This window comes from Merops nubicus, unplaced genomic scaffold (genome assembly GCF_000691845.1).
Source record: "Merops nubicus isolate BGI_N331 unplaced genomic scaffold, ASM69184v1 scaffold26576, whole genome shotgun sequence".
Taxonomy (NCBI): Eukaryota; Metazoa; Chordata; class Aves; order Coraciiformes; family Meropidae; genus Merops; species Merops nubicus.
This window is the reverse complement of record NW_008617370.1, coordinates 41,247-60,726: the sequence shown is the minus strand read 5'-3', so window position 1 is coordinate 60,726 and position 19,480 is coordinate 41,247. Positions and strand designations below refer to the sequence as shown.

The window sequence follows — 19,480 nt, the reverse complement described above, 5'->3', positions numbered from 1 at the left end:
CTGCCTTCCTACACTCCTGCCTGCTGCAACCAAAGAGCTGCTCGGGCACATTAAACTGACAAAAATCTTCCTCCCACCCCAGACAGAGCACAGAAACTGCTCTGCAGAAGGGAAAAAGCATGTCTGGTGCAAGAGAGAGGGCAGAGCAACAGTTAATCCAGTTCAGGATGTGCTAGAATGACAGTCCTACCAGTCCAACCACCTTCCCAGTTTAGATCTTACCACTTTCTAGATTTTCTAAAAACTCCACAACTACAATCCTATTCAAATTGCAACTATCAAATATACCTGCTGAGAAATACTATCCTTAAAAGCATTTCCACTGTTCATAAATGCCCTCTCTCTACTCCTACATGCCAGCCTTCACACCAATACACCCGCATACCTTTAGACACACACTGAGTTACAAGCTTGCTCCAGTGACTAAAGTACTAATTAGGTGTTTTTTACCTTGACTCTGAAAAGTCAAAATAAAAGTGCAAACTGCAGTGCCTTGTTCCTTTCGAAACAGCAGCAGAATTGCTTCTAACTTGTAATTGCAAAAGCTTTTCAACTTCCACATAGCTGACAGAACAATAAGCAAGGACACACGTTTCCACATGCCACCCTCCCAACAGGCTCCCGTGTCAGAAGGAAGCACAGTGGAAACAGGGCAGGAGGAGGGCAGAAGAAACTTGCTCTCACAAGTACAGACAAACAAACAACTTATCATTAGGTCTGTCATCTGGGTTAATAACAGGTTACACCTGGTATCTGTATAAATCAGACAACACACCCAGGACAGCATGAGTACTGTACTGAATGCAGGTACAACTGCTGTGCTCCAATGTGTTAGTAACACCAGTGTGCCTGGGGGAAACCCCATGTTGAGCAGGAACCGTGTAGTAACTGCTCACCAACCAGTTACAGATGTCTGGGCAAGGCCTGCAAGTGTCCTGGAAGTCCAGAACACATCCTTTGGGTGACTGAGTACAGGTCAGGAGCGAGGAGTTGCCATCACCTAGAAGATGCATTAAGGTGCATGAAGAAGTGTGGACAGCAGGCTGAGGGAGGTTCTCCTCATGCTCTGCTCTAGTGAGGTCACCTTGGGAGTACTCCATTCCAGTTCTGGGCTCCCCAGTTCATGAGAGGCATCCCAAGGAACAATAACAGATCCTGCACACCATGCCTGCCCTCCTTTCCTTAAGCAGCCTCTCTCATGGAAGAGCCACCTTCCTCCCCCTGTAGCTAGACCTCTCTTTGCAGAATATTTGCCTCAAGCCTTCCTGGCTTCACTAACGCTGTTCTCCAAGTATTACAGCCCATCCAAGTGAGCTCCTGGGATGCTGTCAAACAAAATGTTCTCAAGCCAACCACCATTTCAGTTCTTGCTACTATTTTGAGACATTCTTATGCTGTATTTACCTAATTGAGATGACAAGGGACAGCACCTCGAGCAGGATGGCAATGATGAACACCACGACTGCTGCAGGCGGTGGAGGGGACGCCACCATCCCGTGCTTCAGGAAACATGTGATAGAGAGGATGAGGAAGACTGTGGTGGAGAGGAACACGTCCAGGAGCGAGCTGAAGGTAGCACTGGCAAACGTCTTCACTGGAGCATTCTTTATAACCTGTGTGGATTCAGGGAGGGGGTGGATATTAATAAATGCAGTTTTGCTGAATTCAGCTTTACCATGAAGAGCAGGTCACAAAACCAAGAACAGGAACACAGAACTTTTTGCCACTTCATTAGTCCAATGTAAAAACTGTTTTGAAACAAGAAACAGAAGAGGTAGTTCCATGGCTGTCCCCATTCCCCAAGAGTAACTCTGTGCTGTAAAAAGGCAGCAGCAGCACAGCCCCCAGCTCTGGGGTGATTTCACAGAATATTATGCTACAGAAATAAGCCAGATGAAAATTGCCTATTCCATGCAAAGAAACAGAAACCCCATAACTACGAGCAGATAAAGCCGTAAGAGGTTTTCTTCAAGGATTTTTATTTATAGTCACAGTGGATTTTATAACAAGCCTTTTAGCTCTGATGGTTCTTTAAGAAAACCCTCGGAACACCCCGCCATAGGAATGGCCATTTGCCTGTGGCAGAGTTCAGAGCTCCCTTTCAGGCTGGATGAAAAGCAGCGAGGGGAACGCTACGTAATCTGAACTGATGAGAGCCCAGGACACCAAGTTCTCTCCTCCTGTAACACCTCACCACACAGTCCCAGCCCAGCCCGTCCTGGCCCCGGCGCCCGTGCAGCTGTGCTGCGTGCTGCTTGGGCCAGTCCAGCTGAAAACTAGATCATGAGCTCCACATCCCAGCTTACTCAGATGAGTCCAGCTTTACGAGTGTTTTATCTGCCCAAGGGACCACAGAGAGCAAGTGCCGAGGAAAAACAAGAAGTATGTCACCCATACTGCCATGGAGTAGCCCAGTTTGAACACTACGGTCTTATACTCTGGTTTAATTTGGAATTGCTTCTGCTCCTTAGAGCATGGCACTCTGCAGTACTGGGAAATGAACTTGTTCCTCATTTGTACCTCTCTGTACACTCATATATTCAGTTAGCATCATTCAGTGCCAGTTATTTGTGGCAAAATCCTGTTAGCCCCCACAGAAGGTCCCAAGGATTGAATTAAGGAAAGCAGAGCTGTATCCCAAGGTGACAGCAGCAGCGATGCCCTGAGAGTGTTAAGTAGTGCCTTAATTTCCAAAGAAGAGCAGGCTAAGTGAGCTCTTGGGAAGCAGAGCTGCTCACAGAGAGTGCTCACACACCGAGCCTGCAGCTGGCACTGAGCAATTAGAGCTGAATTCAGCAGTGGTGGAACTTAACTTCCAGCAACAGTTCACTCCGAGGCAATTAAATAACCAGCAGTGCTCACAAATCACTTCGCTCTCCCAAGAGAAGATTATTTTTGTTGTTGTTTTGGACCAGCACTATGCTAATATTAAGGCTTTAACAGGTTTTGTCCCAGTGCTGCAGTTACAATTACAGAGTGAAGACTCCAATTTCCAGGGAGGTTTATATAGTCATTTTCAAATTAATAGCTTGCCACTAACAAAAGGCACAGGTCACATTCCAGCTCCTCCTATGTATCTCCTACATACCCACAACAATAGGGCAATCTGGAGATGTTTGACTATCACTGCTTCATTTCTTTCTCCAATCTTTCCACTGGAAAGAATTTGATTTACAATTTTCTGTATAGTTTCTGCAAATTTTGCAGACTATACCCATGAGAAATTTCTCCCTGTTGTTGCTACACGAGCTTTACTCAGAGCTGCACCATGGGAATACAGTGCAGGATGAGTGTGGAGCTCCAGAATAAAGTGAACAAACTGAACTGCAACACAACTGTGATTCCTTTTGTTTTTAAAAAAAAAAAGGTAGGTTAGGTCTCATTTGCCAGCAGTGGGAAACAAGCAGCTAGGGACTATTGCTGAGGACAATGTGACAATGCTGCCCAGAGAGCAGCCCAGGAGCAGAAAACAACAAGCAGCAGAAGCAGAAATCCGACCTGCCCTTAATGCAGGACACACTGGGAAACAACTCAACAGCCACATTTATCACGATGTGATTTTGCCAGATGGATGACCCAAACTCAGAGCTCGATGCTACTGGGAGGGAACGTTCCCCTTCCTGCTGCTGGACAGTTCTCTCACACTGGCTCTGCTGCCTGCCAGCCCCTCTGTGAGCTGCTGGTTCAATGCAGCAGAAAACAGACCTGGGCAGAAGAAGAAAAAGCCCCAAACAGAAAAACAAAACATGAATATTTTATGCAAGGCTTGAAAAATGAACTGACTCTGCGGGGAAGCCTGATAAGCACCAGAGCCATTAGGAGCAGGGAGGAGAAGGAGGGGAGAGCAATTGCCCTCTTTTGGCAGCAACTTTTCAGCTACTGATGGAAACGCAGCCTCAGCTAGTACTGACACCTAATGCCACTCTATCTAAACTCAAAACATCTTGCTAGTTCCTATCAGCCAGGCAGGGATATCTCCTGATGTGGAAAGCCTGTAATACTATCAGCCCTCAAGGGGATTAAGGACTTTTTACACTCGGTGCAGAATCCTCAAGTAGGCACCAAATTCCTTACAATTTACTCACTGTTCCTTCCCTGTTACACAGTGCTTGGAATCACTTGTTTCTGAATGCAGCACACTTACAGAACTCAGGACATCTGAGTCCAGAGCAGGTTTTGGTTCCACAGGGACAAGCATGAGGCTGTGACATGAACAAGAATCAGATTCAAAGTTATCATTCTCAAAAGTCTGGATATTTTATGAGAAAAGGAGTAGCATTTGTTCCTTTACTGACACCTCAGCATGGTTCCCTGGCCTGCCTAAAGCCTTAAAACATTAACCTGAAAATGGAGAAAAGGCAGGTGAGAAGTAATTAGTGTATTTTGGTAGACTGTAAAAATGTATTTTCGGCCTAAACATCAGACTAGATTCAGGACATGGCACACAGCAGGTAAACCAAAAGGAGACTGTTTCCAGTGGCAGCAATACCAGGTAGTAAATCACATGGGACATTCCATGACCCTTGCCATCAACAGCAATAGAAACATCTTAAAAACAAGGACAGACAGTTGCTTAGACAGATTACAGAAGGAAATCAGTGCCAGGAGAAACACACCTCTTCCTGATAGCTCGTCCTGTAGGCCATCTCCAAATCCTGATCCAAGAAGTTCAGGCTCAGCTTGTTAATAGGTGGCTTGAAGAAGTAATCTTTCATGAGGCTGAAGAGAGGAGAAGAGATCAACATCAGTTTACTGAGCTGAAAACCCTTCAGAGCCCCCCCATTCTGTGGTTTCTGTTTCTAGGTACATGGCTTTGAAGTTCCTGTAGCTTTTTTTTTGCTCCCAGTCACTGAGGTATAGCCTTACCCAGATCACTTGTTCAGTCAAAGGAAATACTTCACAAAAAAAAGGACAGAGTAAATGTAATATTTCTTAAATAAAAGACTTAAAAGTCTTTCCAGAAACATAACAGCTACAACTGCTGGTAACTATAGATAACTGTTCTATAAGCCAGCAAATAGTAAAGGTTAATTGCTGCTACAGAGTCACAACCTTTGGAGATATGTGGCTGTGGGATATTTGTGTCTGAGGTGGAATTCTATCCTTCAAAGCAAGCCAAGCATGACAAAGGTGACAAACTGTTAGAGGAAAAAAAAAAAAAAGTCCCTTTAGAAAACAGCACTTTCTCAGGATTTCAAAGACCCTAAAATAACTCAGTAACCCAGCTGGGAATATTCCCCTAACACTGCAGGCCACAGAGAATGGAACCTGAAGAGAGGGATAGCTTACATTTACTTCTGAAACAAGATTTGAAATCACCAGAATCATCCACAAAGGCCCTGACAAATAAAGAAACTAGCTCACTTGCTAACGAACCAGGAGGCAGCAGCTACCAGAGGGTGTTTGTGCCTCCTTCACCTTCTCTTCCAGCATCAGGTGCAGGAATAAAAACATAAAAGAGGTCTCAGTCGTTAGAAAGTTGTTTCCATTCCCCAGCTTTGGAGCAAAAATAGAACATTTTTTGAGTTTTACATCAGTTTTAAGAGGTTTAAGGAGGAAGTTTTCTAATGACATTACTGGCACCTGATCTGCAACCCTTTCAGTTCTCAAGTAGGTGTCAAAGAGCTGAGAGGACTTGATGTAGAGAGCACTGGGTGTGTGGGACAGCTCACTGCTCTCTCTGCTGTGCAGTCCACATCTGGGGCTTCAGCAAACACTCCTACTACAAACCTCCTTCCCTTTTCAAGCAACCAATCCCACTCGTTTCCAGTGAAGTCACTGGTGACACAATTGCTGCAGAATCTGAAATGGGGCAGCTTCTTCCCAAGTGCTACCCCACCTCAAAAAACATGGCACCAGAGCAACAATTAGAAGGGGCTACTTTTCAATTGCCTTAATTATTGTTTTCTTCAGGGAGTTTGTTTTGTTTGGTTGGGGTTTTTTTTTCTGTTTATTTTTTATGAACACTAGGCCAAGAGTTTTTTTTGCAAGTACAAGCTCCCCAGCACAAGATGGCCCATGGGAAGCATTTTTGACTTGAGATTCAAGACCAGCCAAACACCTATTCCTAGACTTGGCTGCTATATTAAAAATATTCAGCATACACTGGAGAAACAACAGGACACATTCACTTGAGTGCCCCTTCTCCCTTTCATTCTTCCTTGTCTTCCCTCCCTCACCTCTCTTGAGATGTTCCTGAGAACATCTTGTAATATTAATTTGGCAAGATTTTTATTCTTTTTTTAAGTACTGTTGATTTCAGAGTCTTCCTCTAGGGAAGCTCCAGAGAGTATGGTGATGTTGTGCTGGAGCTGCAGTGGTCTAAGGATGAAGGAGGAGCAATCCAGTTTGCCAGTGCAGCACAAGCCAGAAGGTATGACAGGATGAAAGGAGGGTGCAGGCAGCATTTCTGATGTCAGGTGGCTGCACTCTGCTGGTCCAGCTCCACGTCCATAGCTGTTGGTCTCAAAGAGGGAAAGATCCCAATTTTGTTGACCAAGTTGACTGAACACATAATCTGCTTCCCAGGAGGGGCTGTGCCTCCCCAGCACAAGTGGTTTCTGTTCTCCCTGGATCACACAAGACCAGCAAGTGGGAGATGAAAGGAACAAACACATTTTAAAAGTATTTAAACTGGACATGGGCCCAAGGGAGGGATGAAGAGCTGTAGAGAACTTAGCTTCTGGGGGAGCTTCATATTGCCCTGGGACTCAGCTCTGTAAATCTGAAGAGATGGTTTGTAAGCCCTGTCCTGATTAATGCACTAGTGCTTATTTCTTGTACTTCAAAAGCTTTAGAACCTAAGGAATATGTAATTTTTCTTGGAAACCAAAATCTGAAAGGCGAGAATCCTTTGAATATATCCCCAGTGAAATGAAGTATAAACATTCTGCTCTCTTACACTATAGTATTCTTTTCAAATAGCCAGTAACATGCAGATTACAATGAACAAAGCCTGGTATTTTTACAGTGGTTGTAGGAAAGCCAGACTCAAAGCTCAAACCACACACTGTTTGCCAAATACACACAAGCATGTTGTAAGGACAGGCAAACTGATAACTTCTGTGAAAAGGATTCTTGCATAATGCAATAATACAAACATGCCAAACTAACACTGGCTTTATCATCATTACTTTTAAGGACAAGTGGAACTGTGCTGAGGTATGGGCTCCAAGGTAAAAACCAAAAATCTGGGTTTTCCCTGAGAAAACTCAAATTTCCCATTCAAACATCCTCACAGTCACTACATTTGTCAAGACCAAGAATATAATATGTTTTACAGTAGGGGATCAAGACTGTTTTAAAATTATTTACTACATATAACTTGACACTAAAAAACATTAAAAAGGATTAATGTAAAGCTGCAGGCTAAAACCATTTTGCATAGACCTAATTAATCAGATTATTTTGGGAAAGTTATGTTTACATGAACTGAACTCAGCAGAGAAGTTTCCCTGGCAACAAGAAATGGCCCCACTTAATATGGTAATGATGGCATTTAATTGAGATAAAAAAAAAAAAAAAAGATAGGGTTTGACTGATGTCAAATCATGGTCCTACTTTTGCCTTTTTTGGAATCAGAAAGAATTATCTGTTTTGTAAGGGAGGAGGAAAACACCAGGAGCACAAGAGCTTGAGCCAGGTATCTTCAGCAGACCAACAGCATAAATTAACCTGCTTCTATAACTTACAACTTGCAGTGTGCCAGTGCCATTTGCAACAAAAATCCAAATTGTTCTTGCTGATTTCTGCCAACATTGAGATGTCCCCAGTCTGTCTGTCTTCTAATATTTGAAAATATCAGTTAAACACCTATGCTCAGCCACTATTGACAGACAACACATAAAGGGGAAAACAAACCAAACCAGGAACACAAATTTTAAACTAAATTGGCCACAGAAGAAAAGTAAGAGATAAAAAAGAAAACAAACAAACAAACAAACAAACATCTAGAGAAGAGACTGGAGAGGGTCTGGTGTCACTTCCTCTCCCTTCTCCCTGCTTGGGTCATGTTTTCAGCTAAGAATGACAGTGTCCCTGCTCCAGGCAGCCTGGAGTCTATACGAGCACACAGTTTCAAGGATATTTAGATAAAATACCCCTAATCTGAGTGGAAGCAGTGAAGCAACAATAAGAATAACCAGAAACAACAACAAACTCGAGGTATCTGTTTAGTTGCTCCCATCAGGTCACTGCCATAATAAGGGAGATATGGTTGTGTGTTTACAAAAATCACAGACTATTGAATTTTGGAGAACTATTTTCCTCTGCCCTAAATGAGGCTTCTTTCTGTTTGAAACAGTGAGAAGCTAACTTTACAAAATGCTGTAGGTAGGTTGTAGATCCATGAGAATTCACTCTTACTAATTCTCCTTCCAAGCCCAGTATGATGTCTAGGTATTAGTCACACAATGTTATCAGATGTTCTTTGCTATACAAAAAATGGAGTTTTGTGGTTTAGATTTTATGTTACACTTTTAATTGCAGAGGAAGGTACATACTGTGTGCATTAAGAGGCTTTCTTAATGTAAAGGTAAGAGATGAACTTCATGACAAGTCAGTTAAAGAGCATTTTCAATTCCAAAGACTCAACTGAAGAATTGACTGTTCACCATGGAAATGATGGAAATCCTGGTTTTACACATTCCTGAGAAGAAAGCTTCTGACATCAAGTTCTTACTGCAGTTTAAGCAGAATATAGACTAAAATCAGAAAACATACATCATCTTCTATGTTGACAATAATCACCAACATTAGACAAAAGGCACACAAATAAATGGGACCCCTGTTACTACTTTCTTGCCTTTATACAATTTTACAGTGTACAGCTCCATTTTCCTTACCTGTCTTCTTTAATCACATCCACAAAGTGAGCATCTGTCTTTTCTCTGATATTTTTGAACCTCAAAGGAAGGAGAGCTGACTGATCCAGACTCACTCCACCCCATCTTCCTTTCTCTTGCAACATTTCATAAAGCGAGGTTTGACTGTTGCTGAGCTTCTCTTCCTGTGGAGGACTCAAAAGTCCATTCTGAGTCTTTGGACTGTGTCCTCCTGGAGCCTGAATGACAGAAAGCATAACACACATGGGGAACATTAGTGGTTGAGAAAGTCAACAGAAGAGATGTCATGGAGCAGAAGTTGGAAGTTCTTCCCTCAACACACCCAGCTTTCACCTGCTCACATCACACATCCAGCTCCACTTGCCTTGCAACCATTCACACCTTCAGTGAGTGCATGCCAGCTGAGGGCTGGCCCACATTTCAGTCACTCATCTTAAGGTCAAGATACTTCTAAAAAGCTTTGTAAATACCCACTTAAACTGTGCTATCTTCCCAGAGGTCATGACCTAACTTACTCTGCCAGCCCCTGCCGATCCCTCCACTGACCTGAACCGCCCTTTTGTACATCTCATCATGCCACAAAAAAACCCCACATCCTGCCAATTAAACTGCATTTTGAACTTAGCTATACTACTTCTTTGGGGTTTATTTTCCCTTGGTATTAATTAATCCCACATCTTTAAATTCTGACACCAGCTTGCCACAGGGCCTAGGTGCACACTATTACCAATTCTGCTTTCGTTCATCTGAGAACACAAATTACTTTTAACCCAAAATTGTTTTCATGGAACCTGAAATTCCTCCTTTTACATTTTGTTTGACCTAGACCAGTCTGTTCTGAAGCAATTCCAAAAAAATTAGACAGCAGAGTACAGCAAGAATGAAAATGAACTGCAGTTAGGATCATTTTCAAATGCAAACATATCCCAAATTTAGCATATTTGAATGCTTATCTCCCCCCTCCATGTCTTATCATTCATCACATATCATTTATCCTCATGCTGAAACCCACTCATGACAGAAGTTTCCTCATCCCTGCCTGTACAGCAGTCAGCACAGCAGTGACAAGCTCCTCCAGAAGACTATTCTTGGATGCCACCACAGTGACCATAAATATCATCACCACCCCAGCCATGCACTGAAATATGTTACTTAGAGTGTAAGAACAACTGAAAGTTAAGAACAATCTGGTTTCTGGCTGCTCATGCAAAATTAATTCAACTCCCTTGTGTATCTATCCCATAAAGCAAACGAGGGATATGACAGTGCTGAGCCCCTGGCCCAGGCTGCCCAGAGAGGTGGTCGCTGCCCCATCCCTGGAACCATCCCAGGGGCTCTGAGCACCCTGCTCTAGCTGGGGATGTCCCTGCTCACCACAGGTGACTTGGAGTAGGTGGTCCCTAAAGGTCCTTTCCCACCCAAAACAGTCTATGATTCTATGATTCCATGCACAAGTACAGGTTAGGAGTTGACCTGCTGGAAAGCAACTCTGCAGAGAAGGACCTGGAAGTCCTGATAGACAAGATCACCATGAGCCAGGAATGGGCCCTGGTGGCCAAGGAGGCCAATGGTCTCCTGAGGTGTATTCAGAAGTGTGGCCAGCAGGTTGAGGGAGGTTCTACTCCCCCCCTACTCTGCCCTAGAGAGGCCACCTCTGGAGTAGTGGGTACAGTTCTGGGCTCCTCAGTTCAGGAGGGACAAGGAGCTACTGGAGAGAGTCCAGCAGAGGCTGTGGAGATGCTGAGGGGCTGGAGCATCTCTGTGCAGGACAGGCTGAGAGCCCTGGGGCTGTGCAGCTGGAGAAGAGAAGCCTCAGAGGGGATCTGATCAGTGCTGAGCAAGAGCTAAAGGGCCCCGGGGAACAAGAGGCTGGGGCCAGACTCTGGTCAGTGGTGCCCAGGGACAGGACAAGGGGCAACGGGCACCAACTGGAACCCAGGAGGGGCCACCTGGAAACTTCTTTGGGGTGAGGGTGGCAGAGCCTGGAGCAGGTTGCCCAGAGAGATTGTGTAGTTTCCTTCTCTGGAGAGATTCCAAATGTGGCTAGCCACCATCCTGGGCACATCATCCACAGCACCCTGCTGTGGGTGACCCTGCTTTAGGAGAGGGGTTGGATAAGATGATCTCCAGAAGTCTCTTTCAACCCCCACCATGCTGGGATTCTGTGAATATAGGCAGGGAGTGAAAGGTACAAACAAACCAGTGAAGCTACAAGACTAATGGAGCAGCAGGAGAATGTCATTTTCTGCAGGGAAGGGTCAGAAATCACTTGGGCTTGGCTCCTTACCACTGCCAGGACCTCAAAGCTTAAGGTGTGTTGGAAGGTTTCCCTGGAGCTACAGGAAGAGCAGGAGGGAGGTGGGCTGTGCTTCCCCTTCCTCCAGCCTGGGAGGGATGCAGGATCTCCACCCTGCGGGCTGCCCCATGGAGGTGGGAGCCCCTGGAGCCACACCCTGGGAGCCAGGAGACAAAAGGATTCCCAGTCCAGTCCCCTCCACTGCTCAGCTTTGGCAGCCTGCAGGTGTTCACAGCCCAGCCACAGCAGCTGATGGAGCAGAAGAGGAAACTCAGTAGTTCCCTTGGTGTGCTGCCAATGTTTTGCTCAAGCACAATTGACAGCAGAGGAAGGTGATTTCAGCAGCACATGTCTCAGCAAAGGCAAACCAAAAGGCCTTGGACCGCAGAGGCGCTGGCCTGTGACAGGAGGACACTCTCCTGGTAAGCCACAGGAACTTCTCATGTAGAAGGCCACCAGGTTCCTTTCTAAGGGAAAACATTCAACAGCTTCAGAGCAAGCCCAGCACCTGTAACAGGTTCTCTGTCCTACCCAGAGGGAACAGCTATGGGGCACGAGACCTACTGCAGTGCCAGGGCAACCTCACTGCTTGGAGATGAGGACTCCTAACAAAGGCCAACCAAAGACAACTCTTCAACAAGTTGCTAGAACTGAAGGGACATCATTGGTTTGGGGTTATTGTTGTGTTTGTTTCTTTTTTTTAAAAATTTATGCTAAAGATTATATTTGAGCAATTCCCAGAGCAACCTGGGGTCTAAAAAACAACTAGGGTCATAGCTATCACTTCTTTTGTTTTCCCTGGTAAAGAATCTTTCTCCTCTTCCCCACCCTGCAGCAAATGTCACTACTTGAAAAGCAGCAACTGAGAGAACACAATTTTTGCCACGAGCAGCTCAAATAAAAGATAGTGGCTCCTCTGCACTGTTTGCTCTCCCTGTCTGCTCTTCAAGTTCATTTGAAAAACGCAGCAAAACTTTCTGCTCTTTCAGAGAAGGTCAGCACGGAGTTCTCTTGGCCTTTTCTCTTTAGCTCCTTGGCAAAGGCTCAAATCCCTAAGAAAATTCTTCCCTTCAGTCAGCTCAAGGTTTTCCTGTGCTGTCTCCACTCTTAATCTGAACAGGAGTGGATTAAAGTGTGAAACTATTTGTGTGCAAGGAGAAAATCCCTGTTTATTAAATGTTGTTAGCGCCGATGTTACTGTGGTTTCTGATGGCAACAAGCTCTACAGGGTGTTTTTTGAGGTTTGTTGCACCATGTGACAGTTTCCTCTCCACAGACAGGGAGGCTCCAGAGGCTGTTGGGACCCACGAACATCCAAGGATGTGGTTAACATCAGGAACATTCCCTGAAGTGGGGGGACACAAATGCTGCAGGGCCAGGCCCAGCAATCATGGCACAGGAAGGGAGCAGGCTCCAGAGATGGGCAGAGGGACCTTATGGCTCTTCTGCCCAAGAAAGCTGAGCCTGCAAAGAAGGTTTGGAAATCAAACACCATGACAACTTGTGCAGGAAGCTGCTCTTTCAGCACATGGTTAAACAGGCAACCCAGACTTACTGGAGAGCCACTGAACTGCTCCTGGTTTTGACTTAGCAATAACTAAACCAAATCAGAGGATGTGCAATTTGGTCTCCACTAACATGTTTCTTCCAGTGAAATTACAGGTATTTTATTCAGCACTGTACAGAGCTCTCCTAAGCAAGGCTGGCTGACTTACTGACTCACACACAGGAAGCTGACAGAGCTGCAGTGGGAAGACACTTAGGGAGAATTCTGATGAAGACAACATATGACACTAGGCAGTTGGTACCCAAGGAAAATCTCTGTTTGCAGTCGGTTTCTGAAGATCCCTGGCACATGGGCAGAGCAGCCTGGGGATGAAGTATCATCCTGGCAGCCTGGGCAGAGCTTCCACAGTGTTTTCTGTCTTAAAGATCTCCTGCTGTTTTGGGACTGGGACCTGCTGGACACCCTGCTCTATCTCCCTCAGGGCTGAAGGAATTATCTTTTCTTTTTCCCTTAGGCTGATCCATAGGAACCCTGGCACAGAACATGCTCTGCTGTGTCACACACCACTTCAGCCCAGTAAAGCAGCCCCTGCTTCTGAGCTTACAATTTAAGCATAAGATACAAAAGGTCAAACACAGACAAGGGGTAGAGGGACAAACAGAGATCAATGCAGTAGCTCATCAGGAAAACAAGTGCTGGCGAGTTTTTCAGTTAGCTCTATCTGCAAGAAGAGTTGTAAAAACAGATGTGAAGATCACAAGATCTTCACTATCTCTGAGCGTATTGATAAAGTGATTCCCTCCAACAAGAAGAAACATTAAACTTATTTGAAAATAAAACAATCAGATGATGAGCTCTGGTATCCAGTCTGCATTTAGACAGGAGCTTAATATTCAGGAGGAAGGAATAGGTGACAGGCAGAGCAGAGAGGCTGCACAGGCCACAAACAAGATGACAAAGAGGCAATGTCTGGTACTGTAGAAGGAGGAGGTGGCTGCAGTGAGAATATCTAAGCAACAGACAAGGAAAGCAATCTTGGCAGCAGCATGCTGAATATGTGAGATGCAGGATTTGTTGGTGAGAAAAAGGATGCAAGCTGACTTAAAGGCTGTGAATTTCTTCCCCTTGAGTGTTGCCCAGGGCTGTGCCAGGCTGCCCAGGGCAGTGGTGGAGTCCCCACCCCTGGAGGGGTTTCCAAGCCGTGGAGATGTGGTGTGAGGGACACGGGGCAGTGGGGACCTGGCAGTGCTGGGGGAACAGTTGGACTTTATGATCCTAAAGGTCTCTTCCAACCAGAAGGATTCTGTGATTCCAGCTGTGCTTGTGGACAGGAACAACTGTGTCTTAGAGCTACGATGCAGAGGACACTGGCAAGACACAAATGTAACGTGTGGCTAGGTGGCAGGCAGACAACTGGTGTAAGGGATGGGGAACATGGTAGTGTCCTTTGTTTGCTTCTCTTTGGGTAGCCTCAGCATAATTTCAAGAGTCCAAACTTTAGGTCCTTGTCAGGATCAAAATGGGCCCATAAAATTACTAATAATTTTGAAAACTTGGGGGAGACTCAGCTAAACTTTAGACCACAATTGCTCAGAAGCAAAAGCAGTTCTGCTGCTTAAGAGCTTTAAAGGAATAGCAATGCCAAAGTGAGAACACTAACTGAAGCAGAGAAAGAAGGGAGAAGAAGGGCAGTGGTAAATAGCTCAGTTACCTTTGTACTGTTTTTATGCTCATCCTGACAACCGTTTTGGATAGCTCCTTCGTCTACGCTGACATCGCAGTGGGGAGCAAGGGTGCTACTACAGGAAGGGCAAGGCTGCAAGGAGACAAAAAAAATTTAGCCAGGAATGTTCTGGTGTCCTCATAGTATTATGCAATTTATAATTTGGTCCATTTGTATACTGGCAGCACGGCTGGAAGATAAACAAAGCTACAGAATGGGAAGCAGGGTGCAAAATCTGACTGGAATAAATGCACCGTTTCAAAAATAAATCACTGATTTTCTCTTGGGCTTTTCTTTTTTTGCTAAATCTAATCCAGGAAAGCTTTACTAGTGGGAGATCACAGGTATCCTGCAATCACTGCATACTGGCAAAGCACCTCCACAAGAACAACAAAACACTCTTTTTAGTGGGAGAAGTGCAATTTTCTTGTTTGAAAGCTGCCTACAGCTGGATCTGAATGGCAACGGGAGGGAAGGCTTAGCACAAAATGCTGCAAAACTCAGAAAAAAAAAGCACAAAAGAACACGATGTGTTATGAACAGTACAGGGCAATGGAAAACAACATATCTGAAACTCATAAAGGGAAACACTTTTCCATACAGTGCTCTAAGATAGCAGAGTGGAGCTCAGGCTGTTGTACAGTGTTGAAGCCAAACACCCAGCAAATGTCACAGGAAACAAGGGAACAACACAAACAAAACCATCAGGGTTTGCAAGAGTTGCAGGTTATGCATTTTGGAAGCAACCTAAAATGTTGCACTTTAGCTTCTAAAACAACTTAGCCCCTTGGAGTTAAAATGTGATCTTCTTAAGGGGAATTAACCCCAGACCTGTGTCTTGCAAGTTCTTCACACTTTTCTCCAACTTGAGCCTTTTGTCCCAAACTCAACACCCCATAGCCATTTTTTCTGTTTATTTTGGACTCAGGAGGGTCTCGTTCCATCCTCTGTAGTCATTTTCCTGGTCCAAAAGCACAACAACTTCTGTCTTCACATCCACTCCCACTTTCAGAGACCAGTGTGTAAGTCTTTTCAGAACTGGCTTGTCATCCAAAGCTCCTTTTTTGTCTCTGGTGTCACACTTGAAATGGAATAATGCAGCATGTTTAATTTCCAGGTGGTTACAGCATGGTACTTCTCCCAGCTCACTCCTCCTGGGACTGCTGATGCACCTTATCACCCAACAATGCCTTTCAAAGGCTTCCAGGAAGACTCTGAGCCTTCTCTGCAGCCAGCAGACCATCGTATCTGCTGTTCCTCAGGGGGTACAGTCCAGGTTGGGGCACTGAAATTACCATGAGTTTCCCAACCTGGCATCAGATAAGCAAGTTACATCCAGTTCTGAACCTGTACAGTCTGAAAAAATACCAGTACACCCGAAGAAATTATAAAGTCAGTTCTCAAATGGGTTTGTTTAAAATTAATCTGGGACTAAATATCACAAATGCCTTGTCCACTTCATGGAAGGCAATATTAGATGGCTTTAAAAATTAATATGACAACGGGCTAATGAGCCTTCTATGCTCCTAGAGTGTTAGTTAGTAAATTTATCCATTGCATAAGTCAGTTATTGGTAATAAAACCCAAATTCTGCTCATAAAAAAATACTGAAAATACTCCCTGTTTAATCTCGCCAATAAATCAGCCAGACCACCTCACACACTCTGGGGTTCAACCAGAAGACAAAAACCTCAGAAAAGAAGCCTGACCTTTGGAGGAGATGCCCAAGCCCATCTGCCTGACCCCACGTGTTCAGAGCAACACCACCAAGCCCATCCCCTGCTGCAGACACTCACACGAGCTCGGTGCCTACGTGACCTCCCCACCATGAATAATACATCAGCACACTTTCAGCAAACACCAAGACAAGGGAAAGTACTTTCTGTTTTCATGCCAAGAGATGATTAAAACACTTTTTACAACAGCTTACGATTCCCTGTCAAGTAAGGGATTCTATAAAATATGATAGGGAAAATAAAGTGATACCAGGCCTGCTCGAGCAGGTTACAGAGCATTCATTCAGAAAAACAGCTGCTCTTGTAGATTCAACTCAGAGTTTTTAGTCTCTGTCTTCACCATTTCAGTTATGCACACAGGTTTTATTGATGTCCATATTGCAATGAGGTTTGCAATTAAATCAACTGCAGACACACGGGAGGAGAGGAGGAAATACAATTCCTTTCATGGATCAATTACTGCTGTGTTCTTCTTCCTGACTCTCCCTAATGAATCTGCTGGATTCAGTCTGCTGGAACACCCGTGCAAGCCCCAAATGTGAAAGTCATCCTTTGCACCCAAAATGGCCACTTCTTCCCTATAAAGCAAAGAATATCTCAACTTGCCTGTAATTTTGCCCCTCCTACTTAGTTTCTTTTGCAGAGCTGGAGTCATCTCCTCCTACACTGACACTGTTTACAGCTTCGTATTTAAAACAGTTGGCATGTAAGTCATGATTCTTTTGCAAATTATTATCTTCAGACCCCACCAGCACGCTGCAGGCTTTCAAAAAAAAAAAAAAAACCTGTAAAAAAGAAACCCACTCCTTTTCAAAAAACTGCATGATCTACGATGAAATCCCACAGCCATTCTTGGGGAGGATTTTTAAAACACACATATTTATTAACACTCTAAGACCTACTCTAGCAGTACTGACAAATGAAACATTCCTTGAAAGCCTGACCCAGCCTTGACCTGAGCTTGGGGTCAGGCAGAACTCGCTCCAGTATCAGTGTGTTTTGGGCAAGGCTAGTTTCAAAGAATTGTGAGGCCACTTCAGAAGCCACAGGGCAGCCTCACAGTGCTGATGGTGATGAATAAAACCAGGTACCTCTAAGCATAAACTCGATGCAGGAGCTTTAGCACAACAGTAGATAGAGTATCCCAGGCAGCTGAAACTGAGCTGGCACTTCTCCCAGATGCTCTTCCAAAGCAGCTTCTTTCAGCTTCTCCTTCAATTATCCAGACAGCCACGTTTGTACTTCTGCACCATGCAGACAACCTCTCAGCATTTAAAAGGCAATTAACACCCAGCCAAGATGGTCCCAGAGCACAAAACTAGGGACCAGGCAGCAATGAGCCCACCATGAGCCAGCAGCACCTCCCCACACTGCACGCTGGCTGCTCACTGTCACATCTGTACCTCTGCATGGCCACACATGGGGCAGCACAGACAAGCTTGTCTGCACAGACACCCACCAGCTTCTCTGAGATAGATCTTCCTCCCTCAGTTGCTAGCACCACTGAAAGACAAGAGAGAGCTGGAAAGCTGGTGCCCAAGGGATGCCAAATATATTCTTTCTTGCAGAGGAGAAGGAACAGAAAAGTGCCACCAACAAACTGGATGCAGTCAAACCATACACAAAGTGTATTTAGCCAAAGATGCCTAAAGCTGCCTTCTGTACTTAAACAGTCCTGTTGGACTTGACTTTGGGCCAGCCATCCAGCTGATCTCAGTTGTGATTCAGTGTTTTTACTCCAAAGCTTAAAACCGGGCACAGAGGCAGGTAAAGGTGCTCTACTCATGCTCTCCTAAGCCAGAAAACAAACCTAAAACCAGCAAAAATGGAGCAGCAAAAAAGTCACCCTGGCAGCAAATCTGTCAGCTCCATCTCAAACCTGTGTTGTAGAGATCCTCTCAGGACTAAACAGCCTGAGGTCTAAGGAGACTGAGCTGCAGATGACCACCCCATGGTTCTGACGTTTGTGCCCAGCTCAGACAACCCAGGACAAGGAATTCTGCACAAATGGAAAATAGAGAATAGACATCTGTTGTTTGGGAAGTGTGTTCTGAGCTGGAAGGTGGAAAGTAACAGCAAAGCTTTGAAGTAATACACATTGTTTCACAGATTTCCTTGTCAGGAGATCTTGGGAGAGGTGTGAACACAACACGATGTCATCACCTCTCTAAACTGGTTCCACACAAAGCATTGCCCTCAGTTCCAGATACAGGTTTCTAGAGCAAGCAGAACGAAAAAAGTCTCAGAGCCTACCAGAGCATTTTCTCCCACCACACAAACAATCCCATTACCTTTTTGCAGGGATGTCTGTTACCTACTCATGAAAAGGTTCACAGGTACATGACCTGCACAACAGAGGAACAGCAGAAGCAGGCTGCAGCAAAAGCAGCAAATCACAGAAGTTACAGTAGCTGCATGAAGCATTTTACTGTGTGAAGTTTTTAATCCCTCAGACTAGGTTTTGTCACTGTGTGTGCACATATACACATGTACACGTACACAAAGAGATAAAGCAGTGCCCAAACAAACCTGCAAGGTTTCCCCACCCACACGTCTCTGCCTGAGTTACACAGTTTGAGATCTATGCTGCTTGGCTTTGAAACCAGAGCTCACCTTTGGCTTTTCTGCCTGTTTGAGAGTCTTTGACGTGTCACCGGCGTTCTCGGCTGACGACGCTCCCTGGATCCTGGCTCCATCTCCAGACTCCAAGCCAGGAAGCAATGCTTGGGAACAGCTGCAGTGGGGCTCCTTCACCTTCTGACCAGAGATCAGATAAGTCTTCAGCCCTACAGGAAAAAGAAGTGAACAGTCAGAACGGCAGAAAGACAAAAATAAAACTCCTTGGGTCTTCTCAGATAGGAAACACACTAACCAAAGCACTGCCAAGGCTCAGACAACACACAAAAGTGAACAGTCAGAACGGCAGAAAGACAAAAATAAAACTCCTTGGGTCTTCTCAGATAGGAAACACAGTAATGATCAAAGCACTGCCAAGGCTCAGACAGCACACAAAAAAATGAGTGTGGTTGGGAACAACCACCAGGAATATAGAGGTGCTCTTTGTAAAGTGGTGGCAATCAGGCTGCCCAACATCTGCTGTCCCAGACACAAGAGACTAACACACAGCAACAGCCAGGACTGCCATACTCTTTCTTTATTCCATTTTCACCCAGGTACTTCTCAAAAGCAGAGCCAAGAACTTATGCATTGACTTCCAAGTCACAATATGAACTCTGATGTTAACTCTTTCATTTGCAAAGGATTTGTAGCCTGTTTTCTAGTGATATCAGTGTTAACACTCTGCTTCTGAAAAAATCAGCATGCGTTCTGCCACTTGAGCTCCCCGTTTGTCAGGGAGATGTCTGAGGATTGCTT

At 44.9% G+C, this 19,480-nt stretch overlaps 1 protein-coding gene across 1 annotated transcript in view; it reads right to left on the bottom strand.

Annotated features, from left to right (window-relative positions):
• Positions 1-1,400: 1,400 nt before the first annotated feature.
• Positions 1,401-19,480, bottom strand: part of ADCY9 (adenylate cyclase 9) — a gene marked incomplete at its 5' end in the record, with an annotated part of 59,322 nt that continues 41,242 nt past the window's right edge. Inside the window, 5 exons of the mRNA XM_008943131.1 lie at positions 1,401-1,613; positions 4,617-4,719; positions 8,844-9,061; positions 14,358-14,462; positions 18,719-18,891. Of these exons, the coding sequence (XP_008941379.1) occupies positions 1,401-1,613; positions 4,617-4,719; positions 8,844-9,061; positions 14,358-14,462; positions 18,719-18,891 (812 nt within the window). The remainder of the gene's footprint in view (positions 1,614-4,616; positions 4,720-8,843; positions 9,062-14,357; positions 14,463-18,718; positions 18,892-19,480) is intronic.